We start from the raw sequence: 14,042 nt of genomic DNA on the forward strand, positions 1-14,042 counted from the left end.
TAGGGTTAGGGGTTAGGGGTTAGGGTTAGGGGTTAGGGTTAGGGTTAGGTTAGGGTTAGGGTTAGGGTTAGGGTTGGGTTAGGGTTAGGGGTTAGGGTTAGGGTTGGGTTAGGGTTAGGGTTAGGGTCTGTGTGTTGATGGCAGCCCTAAATGCTGAACTGATCTGAGTGCTGCTCTGCTCTCACTTCCTCAGACCAACCAAACCTCTTTGGAAACGACAAACCTCCGTTTTATTTGACCTCCGCCGGTCCTGCCGCCGCGCCGCCGAGCTCCGTTCAAACCCACAGAACCTTCATTTGAATTCCTGTGGAGATCCGGTGGTTTCCAGAGACCCCAAACCGAGCGTGAGCCGCTGAGCTCCCGGGTCTGAACCGATAACGAGACATGCGGATCTTTTCTGTTTGATGTGATTCTGCAGCCGTAAAACTAACCTTTGATTCTTTCACTCAGAGTGACTCGTATCAGAGCCTCAGAGAGACACACTGACACTGATGTGGATGAGACTCTGTGTGTGTGTGTGTGTGTGTGTGTGTGTGTGTGTGTGACCGGCGCCTCCATCCTGCGGCCACAGGAAGTGCAGGCGTCAGCAGCTGATTGGCAGAGTGTGACCGTGTGACAGACACCGGACTGAGTTCAGCCGCTGCCTCACGCTTTAATCAGCCAATCAGCATCCAGACAGCCAGACACCTGATCACAGCCCGGCTCCCAGGATCTGATCCCAGGATCTGATCCCAGGATCTGATCCCAGGATCTGATCCCAGGATCTGATCCCAGGATCTGATCCCAGGATCTGATCCCAGGTCTGTGTCAGAGGTTATCGTCTTGTCTTGTGCAGATCAATGAACATTTAGAGAGAATCTTCCAGAAGGAGCCTGTAGGTGAGCCTCAGGCCCACAGGTGTGTGTATGAGCTGTGTGTGTGTGTGGTGGTGAGGTGAGTGTGTGTGGTGGGTTTGGACTCGGGTGTGCAGACTGTGGTCCGGGGCCCGAGGCCGGGTCACTCCAGCTGCTCTTCTGGTTCTTTGTTATTTCCCTGTTTTGTTTTTTTCCTTCTTTCTTGCAAACTGCTGAGTCATCTCTTGTTCAGTTTTGTTAAGAAATCAAGTGAATCTGCTCCGATTTCGAAGGGTTAATCCACTCCAGTTCACAAGTGCCTCTGGTGTGTGTGTGTGTGTGTGTGTGTGTGTGTGTGGACAGGAGCAGACTGATGTTGAGGCATGCTGCTGTTCCAACATGCAGCGTTCTCTGTCGTCTGAGCGTGTGTGTGTGTGTGTGTGTGTTTGTGTGTGTGTGTGTGTGTGTGTGTGTGTGCAGAACATGACTCACTCCTGTTAATCAGAGGAGCAGCTGACGCCTGAAGCCCCGGGGCAGCAGCTCTTTGATTCTCGTGTGAAATTAACCTTTAAAACACAAACTGAGGCAGCAGCTCAGAGAGGGGGGGGCTGGTTACTGGTTACTGGGTGTTGGGTGTATGATGCTGGGTGTAGCGGGTTAGGGGTGCTGGTTGCTGGGTGTGGGGTGGGATGTGGGGTGCAGGGTGCTGGGTGGTGTAGGGTGGGGTGTGTGTGTGTGTGTGTGTGTGTGGGGAGGGGGTGCAGGGTGCTGGGTGCTGGGTGCTGGGTGCTGGGTGGGATGTGGGGGGGGGTTGCTGTGTGCTGGTGGCCCTGGAGGAATGCGAGCAGCCCCCCCCCCCTCCCTTTGTCATGCTGATGCAGGAATGTGAGCGATGTGTGTCTGCAGCCTGGAGCCTCGACTCCTCCTGTCTCACCTCATCCTGTCGCCCTGCATGGACCTAAAGCCCTCTGCTGATCAACAACAACAACAACAACAACAACAACAACAACAAACTTTATTCATCCAGCGCCTGTAAACACAGAGTACTCAGTGTTTAAGCAGAAGAACATCAGAAAGCCAAACGTCCTGGAGCTTCAGCTGAACCAGGAGAAGAAAAGAGAAGCTGACGGCTCAGCCTCTCAGGCTGCTGTGCTAAAAAAAATAAAATAAATAAAGTGAGTCAACATGAAAAGAAATTGTCATGTTGACTGTCAGTCTGCAGAAACACTAACCTTAATGTAAACTGAATCATGGAACCGCACCGGGACGTCCCTGCGGGTCCCTGCCGGTCCCGGTCTCTGGTTTTTCCCCTCTCCTGTTTCTGTTAGTCGTGTTTTCCCCACGCTGGCCTTTGTGGAGGATTCCTCAGAGAGCAGCTCCACGTCTCCGGGCCCTGATGTTTCCCCTCTGAGCGTTCAGAGGATGTGGCTAGCGGTTGCCATGGTTACGGCTCAGCTGTGCCGGCGGGGTCGGAGCGCGGGAGTCCGCGGCGCCGAGCGGCGTGAGGGGATTTGTCGTCGTTAGAGACCAGAATAACAAGATTTACTGTCAGATTATATTCAAATCTGTAATCCAGGAGGAGGAGACGTGAGTCCGGCCTGACAGACACACTCCTCTGCTGGACCTGAGCCGCCTCCCGACACAGAGAGGAACCGGACCCTCTGGGACCTGGATCCTCCTCTGATCCTCCTCTGATCCTCCTCTGACCTGATGAGACCTGATGAGACCTGATGAGACTGGCTCCTGTCAGAGAGGCAGCGAGCAGCTCAGAGAGAAACTCCAAAACATTTTTAAAAGGCCACAAGAAAATGAAATGAGCTAAAAACAAAGAAAGAAAGAAAATGGCAATTATTAGAATCTTGTCAAAGAAGTAGGAAAAAACATCCAGAGAGCTGCAGTTATAATTAATATAATTCTATATTTAAAGTGAAAAAAAATCTTTTTGGCAAATTTGTAGGTCATTTTATCATCATTATTATTATTATTATTATTATTATCATTATTATCATTATTATTATCATTATTATCATCATTATTATCATTATTATTATTATTATTATTGTTTAATTTTCAGGACTTTTTTTGTCTTAATTTCATGTCGTTTCCATCTTTCTTTCTTTCTTTCTTCCTTTCTTTTTTTTTCTTATATTTTTCTAATTTCCACGCTCAGCTGCTCTCTGGTGTTCGTGTCAGAGGTCAGAGGTCAGGTGGGTGTGTTCGGGGTTTAAGGGCGCGGCGAGCTCGGCTCTCCGCTCGTCCCGCGGAGCCGTGCGCCCGCCGCTCCATCGATTTCTCCCAGAATACACTGCAGGATCGGGTGTCGGGCCGCCGCTCGTTGTTCCTCAGACTCGTAGAAGTCACTTTAGAAAAGTTCTGCTGACCTGGGAGCAGATTTCACACAGACGCCGCCTGACTGCGTGACCTTTGACCCGGTCACTGTGTCATGTGACATCATCCTCATCATCAGTCTGCTGTCTTGAGCGTCTGCCTCTTCCTCAGTCGGCTGCTGGAGGGCTTGTGCATCACCATGGCAACCAATGGATTTACTATGGGCTGTTCATGCTGCTGAAGTGTCCGTGAGCAAGACACTGAACCCCTGCCGGACTCCTGACCCCTGACCCCTGACCTCTGACCCCTCCTCCCTCCTGCCAGCTCAGCACGTTTTGTTCAAACTTTTTATTTTAAATTTGAATCAGCTGAGAGACTCAAACACGTCCTGATGAATAAAACACAAAAAAATCCAGATTATTTGTCACAGCAGCAGCCACAAAAATAATCTGTGGGTTTGGATGTTTCCCGGACGCGTAGACATGCGACACGTCTGAACACGCCTCCACACGTCTGATGTTCAGTCTGCACAAACAAAAAAAACGTGTGATGGTCCACGTGACGTGCAGCCAGTCAGATTATGAGGACAGAGCTGGGACAGGTGGGACGTGTGTCAAATAAAAAGCAGGTAAAATAAACTTAAAAAAAAAATAAAGACTTCATCAAACTGCCCTCGGGAGGCGCTGTAGAGCTGCTCCAGCAACCAAGAGCATGAACAAAACGTCTTCCATAGCAAATAGAAGAACTCTGCTGTTGAAACACCTGAGCCACGCCCCTCAGTGCTCTGCAGGTGTGGTCTTGGTGTTTTGTCTGTGGACAGTAAAGATCTGATCTCCAGCGGCAGGCAGTCACGTGCCACGCCCCCAGTGCTCAGTGATTGGCCGGTTGATGACGAGTTTTTTCAGAAACAGTTCAGCTTGTAGTCCAGTCATTTTATGTAAAAACCCTGAGAAGCAAACTCAACTGATTTTGTATCCTCAGTTTGTCCTGAGTGAGGGGGAAAGTCCCAAGGAATCCCATTGGTGGAAAGTTTAGAAAATCACCTATTTATGACCACATATTACCAAAAAACAGCCTTTTTTGGTAATATGTGGCAAGGTTATATATAGTAACCTTTTAATTCACTGTTTAAATATCTGTTCTGGCATTTATTCCTTATATTCCTTATTAGCGCATATCAAATCAGATAATGTGTGATATGCATGTGTAAACAGAATAATTCAAAGAACTGGTAATTGACTTTTTTTCTTGTCTTTGTGTGTGTAATCAACTTGTGAATTTTTATAGTGATATCTGAAAGTATAATGTTGACCCTCTTTCCCCTGTGTGTTAAAAACAGTGTTTTTTGGTAATATGTGGTCATAAATAGGTGATTTTCCAAACTTTCCACCAATGGGATTCCTTGGGACTTTTTTCCCCTCACTCAGGACAAACTGAGGATACAGAATCAGTTGAGTTTGCTTCTCTTGCACTTTGTCCTGGGTTTTTTCATAAACTGACTGGAGGGCCAGCAGGCAGCTCACATCAGATCTCAGATCAGATCTCTGAGACGGACCGTCCACACTGTCAGCAGCAAAGTGACCAGGTGGGATTTGTGTGACCGGACATCACTGACCTGTCCGTGTGGGTTGCTATGGTAACGGCGCTGGCAGTGACAGTAACTGCGACGTCGCCGTGTGTCTCGCCGGAACAGATGAAGAAGAAAGTCTGAAATCCTTTCTGGGCGTCCGGACTGAGACACGTCTGACCGGAGTCGCCTTTCAAACCACCAGAAAACCTGGTTTAGGTGTGACTGATTGACTGATTGATTGATTGATTGATTGATTGATTGGTTTTTCTCCAGTCTTTCTAAAATCAGTCGGGATGCAGCGTGGACGTGCCAGTCAGAGCAGATTAGAGCCGCTCCAGGTCGGGGTTCCAGTTCACAGTGAAGAAGACGCTGATGAGCTGCTCAGGTGCAAAACTGAGCCCACACTCTTCTTCCTTTCCCTTTTTATTCCTTTTGTTTTTCTAACCTGAGGAAGAAAATGGAGCTTCAGTGTGCTCACGTCCTCTGTCCCGGCTGGAGGAGGTATTTCCAGCCTCTGGGTTTGGTGAGGCTGCAGAGGAGAGAAGCATCAGATTGCAGGAAACTGGAGTTGGGAGATGAATTATGGCTGAAGAGTGTGTGTGTGTGTGTGTGTGTGTGTGTGTGTGTGTGTGTGTGTGTGTGTAGGTGAGACAGAGGGCGGGACAATGAGCTACTGATCGATCCGAGGCCCGACTCGGTCTCCGCCGTGTCTGTTCCCACCACATGCATGATGGGAAATGTGCTATTATGGGAGTCGGCGGCGGCTGCATGAAGGCTGTTTTTGTGCAGGAGGCGTCACATGAACGCCCCTCAGGACACGCAGCCGCATCGCAGCCGCATCGCAGCGCATGTTCCCCCGCCGCCGCTCGGCTCGCAGGTTCCTGCCTCCGCGTGGAAACTCCCGGCTCAGCTCGACCGCACACACACCTTCACCCTCTGACCCTGACCCTGACCCTGACCCTGACCCTGACCCTGACCCAGATCATATTTATGCAGAGTTTCTAAACGAAAAGGAATAAGGAGGTAGGGGAACATAGGCCAATTTTAGTGTTTTTATTCCTTTTATTCCTTTTATGAGCACTTATTCTTAAAAGCACTTATTTATCTTATCTCTTTTATGAGCACTTACTTTCTTTACACTGATTTCTTATCTAATTTTATATACTTACCTTCTCTGTTCTTATCTACCTGGTTTCAATTGCTTACCTTTTTATAATAATCTTTTTATACTTACCTCTTACTTACCTTTTTAAATGTTTATTTTCTAACACAGTTGGCCTGTGTGCCCCTCCTCATCCCCTAAAAAATAAGAAACATTCCTTACCTGAAGAAACCCCAGGGGTTCACCTACATATGATTGCCCTGTCAAAAGAAGAAAAACATAAGAAACCAAGTATCTTACCTGAAGCTCTCTGGAGGTCTAAGATACCTACAAAAAAAGAGAGAATAAGAATTAGTTTACGCGCCAGTGCATTTTGCAGGATTCCCTAACACCTGACCCTGACCCTGACCCTGACCCTGACCCTAACACACCCTCGGTCGGTGGGATGATGTCGCCGGGTCTCGTCGGGTTGAGACAGGAAACAGCAGAGACAGGAGCCAGAGTTTAACATCAGAACAGAAGAATTTGTCTCTTCCAGATCATATTTATGCAGCGTCGGGGTCGTTACTCAAAAAAAAACAAATGTACTACACGTTACTGGTTACTTTCTAAAAAAGTCCTGTATTACTTGACTGAGCTCCTCCCTGTGGACAGTACCCGGCTCCTCGTCACGTTCCTGATGTGTTCCTGATGTGTTCCTGATGTGTTCCTGCTCGACTCGTCCCGAGCTGCAGCGTCTCGTTCCTGCCGGCCGACAGCAGAACGTCAGACCTCCTCAAACCCCCGTCCCGCCATTGACGGACAGACGCAGGAGGTTCCTGTCCGCTCTGCGATAAAGAGACAGCAGCCGCCTGATGCTGCTCCTGCACTTTACCGGAACCTTCTGCTCCTTTAAAACAACAAACTCTGAGTAACCTGCACACCTCCAGCCTCAGAGGTCAGAGGTCAGAGGTCAGGCCACTGCTGCATGAGCATGAAGACACAGCAGATTGTTTTTTTTTTTTCTTCTATCCTCCTGTTAATGCTGAGAACTGCAGAGCCTCTGGAAGGCCTCAGCTGTTTGGTCAGTAACTCTCTCCTGTAGCCGCCCAATCACTTCCTCGCTGCGCCTGATTGGACGAACGCTGCCCAGTGGGCCGTCCTCTCGCCAACATGGCGGCTCGTTTGGAAACTCTCGGTGTGTTCGTTCGTCTCAAAAACACAGGAAGAAGGAAATGAGCAGCTGGTTTGTGGAAAATGTAATATGTAAATATAGTCCAAATTTTTTTAAAAAAGACCTGAAAATTAGCAAAAAATAAATAAATAAATAAACAAAAAAAAAATACAAAAAATTAAAAAATACAATAAAATAAAAAATAAACAAACAATGGATTTAATACATAAATAAATAAGCAAATACAATAAAATAAAATAGAATAAATATAAATATAATAATTATAAATATAGGTTTCTGGACATTTTTCCCTAGTTTCTTGATCATTTTGTAATTATTTTTTCTCTCCTTTTTCAATTTTCAGGTCATTTTCTTTTTTTTTCTTTTTTTTTCTTTTTTCTTTTTTTTCCAGTTAGAGGTCATTTTCTTTTAGTCATTTCCTGCAAATTTCCAGGTCATTTCAAGTGGCTCATTTCCTGTTTCCCCGTGTTTCTGAGAGAAATCACTTCGCCAGTCCTCTCAGGTTTTAAAGGGTTAAATGAGCTCACCGGACGATAAGGATGCCCCGATGGGAATCAAACCGTCAACCCTGTCAGTGTCAGTGCCTTGCTGCGGGCTACTGTGTAACGTTAGCACGCTACGCTAATCGTCAGAGCTGCCAGGCGGCGTCTGTGCAGCTGCTAAGCTAATGAGGCTAATTAGCTGGAACGCTCGGGGCTTCTTCAGCTCCAGATGATGATGATGATGATGATGATGATGAAATGTGGCAGCACGGGCACAGCTTCTCTGGAACTTATTTAATTATTTAAACGCTGAAGAGGAAAGTGAGGTTTTGGAAGGTTTACTGAAGTGAAGTGACAGCGGCTCCTCCTCCTCCTCCTCCTCCTCGTCTCGTCTGCCTCCTGTCGGCAGCTCAAATCAACAAGATATGAGCAAAGACGACTTTTTCAACCTTGTTTGCTGATTTTCCATGCCAACATACTCTGTAATGACAGAAGCACTGGGCCTCACCTGTTCATCACTGAGTTCAGGTGTTTCCTTCAGCCCCGCCCCCACAGGTGTGTAACCTCCAGCAGCAGCCATGCAGTCTGCCTTCACCAACATCAGTGACAGAGCGTCTGGTTCTAAAGAGCTCACTGAGTTCAGGTGCTGCTGGAATAGTGATGGAACAGGAAGCCACCGCTGCAACAAGTCAGCTGCTCAACTTTCTTCCCTCCTAGATATTCCACCATCAGCTGGAAGTGGGATTATTGCAGATATTCCACCATCAGCTGGAAGTGGGATTATTGCAGATATTCCACCATCAGCTGGAAGTGGGATTATTGCAGATATTCCACCATCAGCTGGAAGTGGGATTATTGCAAAGTGGAAGCCTTTAGGAGCCACAGCGACTCGGCCACCAGGGGGCGGCACAACGTAAAGTTACAGAGCGGGGTCGCCGAGTGCCGAGGCTCATAGAGCGTAAAAGAGTCCGACGCTCTGCCGCCTCAGTACCTGCAGAGCTCCAAACCTCCTCTGGCATCAACATCAGCACAGACACTGATCAGACTCCTCCATGTGGAGGTCTGAGGGACCAGTCTGGGTTTGGGGAAGGCCAGGAGAACGTTCCCTCCCTCCAGAAGAACGTTCCCTGCCTCCAGAAGAACGTTCCCCGCCTCCAGGAGAACGTCCCCCGCCTCCGGGAGAACGTTCCCCGCCTCCAGGAGAACGTCCCCCACCTCCAGGAGAACGTCCCCCGCCTCCAGGAGAACGTCCCCCGCCTCCAGGAGAACGTTCCCCGCCTCCAGGAGAACGTCCCCCGCCTCCAGGAGAACGTCCCCCGCCTCCAGGAGAACGTTCCCCGCCTCCAGGAGAACGTCCCCCGCCTCCAGGAGAACGTTCCCCGCCTCCAGGAGAACGTTCCCCGCCTCCAGGAGAACGTTCCCTGCCTGAGCGCATTGTGCTGACTGTGCAGTTTGCTGGAGGAGGGGTCACGCTGTGGGCTGGTGGTTCTGGGCTCGGCCTCGGCCCCTCAGCTCCACTGAAGGGAAATCTGAACGCTTCAGCTCACCGACACATTTTGGACGATTCTCTGCTTCCAGCTCTGTGGGACCAGTTTGGGGAAGGAAGGCCCTTTCCTGTCCCAGCATGACTGAGCCCCAGTGCACAGAGCAGCTCCATAAAGGCGTGGCCGGCTGAGTTTGGGGTGGAAGAAGTTGAGCGGCCCGCACAGAGCCCCGACCTCAACCCCATCCAACACCTTTGGGATCAACTAGAACAGAGACTGGGAGCCGGGCCCTCTGGTCCAACATCAGAGTCTGAGCTCACAAAGGCTCAAACTCCCACAGACACTCCAACATCTGGCAGAAACTCTCACAGACACTCCAACATCTGGCACAAACTCCCACAGACACACTCCAACATCTGGCAGAAACTCCCACAGACACTCCAACATCTGGCAGAAGAGTGGAAGCTGTTCTGCTGCAAAGGACCGACTCCATATGAAAGCCTCTGGGTTCAGGATGGAGGTCAGAGCAGCTCCTGCAGGTGGAGGTGCTCTCCTCACAGTGTGTGTGACATCCAGGCAGATAAATCTTGTGAAAGACAAAAGGTGTTGTTTTGAGGGTGCAGAGGTGAGAGATCTGTACACCGTCCAGCTGCTAATGAACTGCTGACCCTGTAAGACCTTCAGGCAAATATCAAAGAGATCAGACCTTTCAAATCACCGTCACCTGCTGGCCTGGTGGAATGCCTTTAGAGAATAGAAATACGGAGGATAGATCAGAAAAAATTTAAATGCAGTACAATAATAATAATAAAAAAAAATTCAATACAACAACAAAATACAGAAAATATGTTCTCAGTTTGTTAGCAAGACCCAGCTGCTTCTGTAAGAGAGGCCTGTTCTCTGACATTTGCCTGAGGAGGATTAAAACATGCCTCAAGAGAGAATTTATGCCCATTTAACAATAAACAGCAAAATATTTGCAAAAGTTCTTGTGTTTTTTTTTTTTTTTTTTTTCATAATACACTTACTTTACTTCTCAGCAAAACAGTCTTTGATGAAGCTGCACTGGAAGAAAGTAAAAAATAAATGAATTAATTAAATTAAATCCAGCTGCTGCTCATTTTCACAACACAAACATGATGATCATTTACAGCTGAGCTTCTGTTCAGCTTCAGGCTCCGCAGCGCCCCCTGCAGGTGGAGCAGCTCCTTAAAGTAACCCCTGTCTGTGTGTGTGTCTCTTGCAGCACATGTCTGCAGACGGCGTCCCCGAGTCGGTGGCTCCGCCCCCCAGGTCCGCCAGCCGCCACAGTCTGCCCCGCAGCCGCGGCTCCGTGGCGTCGGCCGCCGACGAGCAGCCGCACGTCGGAAACTACCGGCTGCTCAAGACCATCGGCAAGGGCAACTTCGCCAAGGTGAAGCTGGCCCGCCACACGCTGACCGGCCGCGAGGTGAGAGCGCCACCTGCTGCTGCTTTTAAGAAACAACACAGGGAGAGCTGCAGTCACATGACTTTAAACAAAACAGTCTCACAGAAATTATGTCACATCATATAATTATAGTTTTCTAGTAATTTTTCCTTCTTTTTTTTGTTTGTTTTTCCACTCTCTTTTGGCCGATTGCTGATACCACTTGCGCTTTTTTCCCAGCTGATTGCAGAGAACATCAGGTCTCTCCTGTAGTGGAATTTTATCATGCCTGCTCTTATTTTGAAGGCCCATTGGCAGATGCAGAAATAAAATACAAGGCTTGTCAAAATGTTCACGTTCACTGGGCAAAATAAGAAAACTACTTCAGCTTTGGGTATGGAAATACGCCATATTTATTTTTTCATAACATTTTCTTTCAAACAGAGCCGTCAGATTCATCCTGCTGAAGCGGGTTTGGACGTTGCTCGGCCTGTCATATCAGCAGAAATCTTAATTTTTGGACCAAAGCTGATATGTAAAGTTAAAGCTGATATCGTCCAAAAGTGATGATGTGCTGATATTATCACACATCCATCATATAAACCCTGTAAAACACGGATTGTTTCACAGTACACAGGGGAAGCAAGTCATTTTATACATTTTAAATATGTGATTAATTATGATTACATTGTGATTATCCTGATTAAAAAACATGTTATCAGTTGACAGCTCTAATTTACACTCATATAATGAGCTGTTCTTGGAAAAGGCAGGAAACGTCTGCTGCGATTCATTTTGAATTCATATCCAGATTATTTTGGGCGTCGGTGTTCCTCAGGCAGTGAATTCCCATTTTCCCACTTCCTCTGATATGACCCGACCGCAGCCACACAACAAAGTGTGTGTGTGTGTGAGAGATTTAAAAAGGAAAAAAAAAAAAAAAAAAGAGACTCAGATGAAGTGTGGCGGTCGCAGCTGTGTGCAGAGCACAGCTTCACGGCTTCTTGGTTTGGACTGAAAGCCGTGATGGCAAAAACTGGAAAATAAAAGTCCTGTGGAAAATAACATCCCTTAGATCATTCACTCAGAAGCCCTTTGTATTAAAAAAAATATTCTTAACTGGACCCTGAAAAAGGTTAAGGGGTTTTGTGCACTGAGAGAGATTTTGAACTAAAATGTCATGAAATGCGTCTAAAAACTACTTCATTAAATCTAAAGATAAGAAAATCTAGAGTTTGTTTTATTTTCATTTAATTTGATATAATTCTTGAGTCAGTTCCTGAAATGCCACTGGAAACACAGAAATCTAAATTTACACCTTAAATTGGACATTTTCAGTTCACTGTTGAGCTATTTAGCTATTTTTAAATGACTTCTCTCTGAAATGCTGTATTAAGAGATAATTGAGAAAACTTTGTGCCTTAATTGAAACAAAGACTGAGATTCTCCTGGAATATTTCATCTTTTTTTTTCATAGTTTATCTTCAGTTAAAGTTCAGGGTTCAGTCTTATTCAGGAGTCTGTTTGTTTCTATGGGAGAACCTGAGGACCTGTGAGGGGACACGTTAGTGGTTTCGTGTTTCGCTGTGGAAACATCTGGTCGCCGCCGTCACATCTGGAGCCGGAGGCAGGCGCTCATGTGACTTCCTGGTCCAGATGAAACATTGAGCAGATCACAGATGGTTTCCAGCGGCAGGTGACCCGAGTCGCTCTGCGTGAGCCGGGCAGGAGGGCAGGCCTGTCCTCTGATCTGATCTGAGCTCAGTTCACAGATTACAGACACTGGAGGCAGAAAAAATACAGGCAAGACGTAGAAATACAGGAGAATAAACAGACAAACTGACAAACAAACGGGGCAGAAGATCCAGGAGGTTTCAGGGTCTCATGTCCTGGACCTCCTGAGCTGATTTTGTCCTGCAGAAATCTGATCCAGCATCACTGAGCCGACCTTCAGATATTTCATTTTAATATTTATCACTGTATGTTTTTGGTAATTTGTATATATATATATTTTTTTTTTTTTTTAAAAATCCAATAATTATGAGCTAATTTAATAATTTCACTTTTTCCCCAGTAAATTCATTTCATTTCTCTCAAAAACATGAGAAAAAGGTGCTGAATAAATTAAAAAGAAATTTCCCCAAAATTAGCCAAAAATTAGTAAAAGGCTGCAAGAAAAGGACTCAAAAATTAGCAGTAAATTATTTTACAAGAAGACAGTATTTATAATTCTTAATTCTTAATCCTTATTCTCGTTTCTGATCCTCATTGGTCTTCAGAGAACCGTCACTGGATCTGCATGGAAATATTGATTTTTTTTTTTTTTGTTAATAGTTTGATATTTAAGAAAAACCATGAAAATGACTTTCTGTACTTCTTGCCTCAGAGCACTAGATGAAGCTGGGTTAGTGGGCCAGCAGGGGGCGTCAGGGAGCCGCTGAATGGTTCTGACGTTCTCCCTGATCGTTCTCTCTGACGTTCTCCCTGAACGTGTTGAGGTCATCAAAGGAATTCAAACTGCTGATCAGGGATTATTGATCAGCTTCTGTTTCCAGTGTGACTCCAACACAAACGTCTGAACCTCCTCCTCACGTTCTCCTCACGTTCTCCTCATGTTCTCCTCACGTTCTCCTCACGTTCTCCTCACGTTCTCCTCACGTTCTCCTCATGTTCTCCTCACGTTCTCCTCACATTCCACTCATGTCCTCCTCACGTTCACCTCATGTTCTCCTCACGTTCTCCTCATGTCCTCCTTATGTTCTCCTCACGTTCTCCTCATGTCCTCCTCATGTTCCCCTCATGTTCTCCTCATGTCCTCCTCATGTTCCCCTCACGTTCTCCTTACATGCTCCACGTTCTCCTCACGTTCTCCTTACATGCTCCACGTTCTCCTCACGTTCTCCTCTTGTCCTCCTTATGTTCTCCTCACGTTCTCCTCACGTTCTCCTCATGTTCCCCTCATGTTCCTCTCACGTTCTCCTCATGTTCCCCTCATGTTCCTCTCACGTTCTCCTCATATACCCCTCATGTTCCTCTCACGTTCTCCTCATATTCCCCTCATGTTCCTCTCACGTTCTCCTCATGTTCCCCTCATGAAGGAGGAGGTCTGATGTTGTCTTGTCTCCTGCTGCAGGTCGCCATCAAGATCATTGACAAGACCCAGCTGAACCCCACCAGCCTGCAGAAGGTGAGCCCTGACCTCTGACCTCTGACCTCTGACTGTCTGCATCCTGAACAGTCCTCTAACTCTTTGAAACCTGAACAGATTCACTTCATTTCTTCCAAAAACACTTTGAATTTAAAATTAAATCACTGGACAATGATCATCAAAGTCCCACAAAATAACCCAAAATACAAAATTACTGGAAAAAAAGAAAAGATGATGATGATGACGCTGATAATAAACACAAAAAATTTAGAAATAGAGCATTAGCAAAAAAAGTGAAAATGTTAAAAAAAAAAAAGGCCGTTAAATTTGCAAAAAAAAAAAAAAAAAAAAAACAGGTAAAAAAGAATGACCAGAAATCTGTATTTATAATTATTACAATTATATATCCAAAATTACAAGAAAATTAGCATAAAAATGAAATTAGTGTAAGACGCTGTGCTGTGTGGGTTCCCACGCGGGCGTTTCAGCTTTTATTTAATCAACGTTTACTGC

General features: G+C 46.5%; 1 protein-coding gene across 2 annotated transcripts in view; it reads left to right on the plus strand.

Annotated features, from left to right (window-relative positions):
• The window catches only part of mark1 (MAP/microtubule affinity-regulating kinase 1), a 35,505-nt gene that overhangs the window by 2,779 nt on the left and 18,684 nt on the right, over nucleotides 1-14,042 (plus strand). For both annotated transcript variants that reach the window (XM_030048568.1, XM_030048642.1), the window contains exons 2-3: nucleotides 10,220-10,423; nucleotides 13,515-13,568. In XM_030048568.1, coding sequence (XP_029904428.1) covers nucleotides 10,220-10,423; nucleotides 13,515-13,568 — 258 coding nt within the window. The remainder of the gene's footprint in view (nucleotides 1-10,219; nucleotides 10,424-13,514; nucleotides 13,569-14,042) is intronic.

This window comes from Myripristis murdjan, chromosome 1 (assembly GCF_902150065.1).
Source record: "Myripristis murdjan chromosome 1, fMyrMur1.1, whole genome shotgun sequence".
Taxonomy (NCBI): domain Eukaryota; kingdom Metazoa; phylum Chordata; class Actinopteri; order Holocentriformes; family Holocentridae; genus Myripristis; species Myripristis murdjan.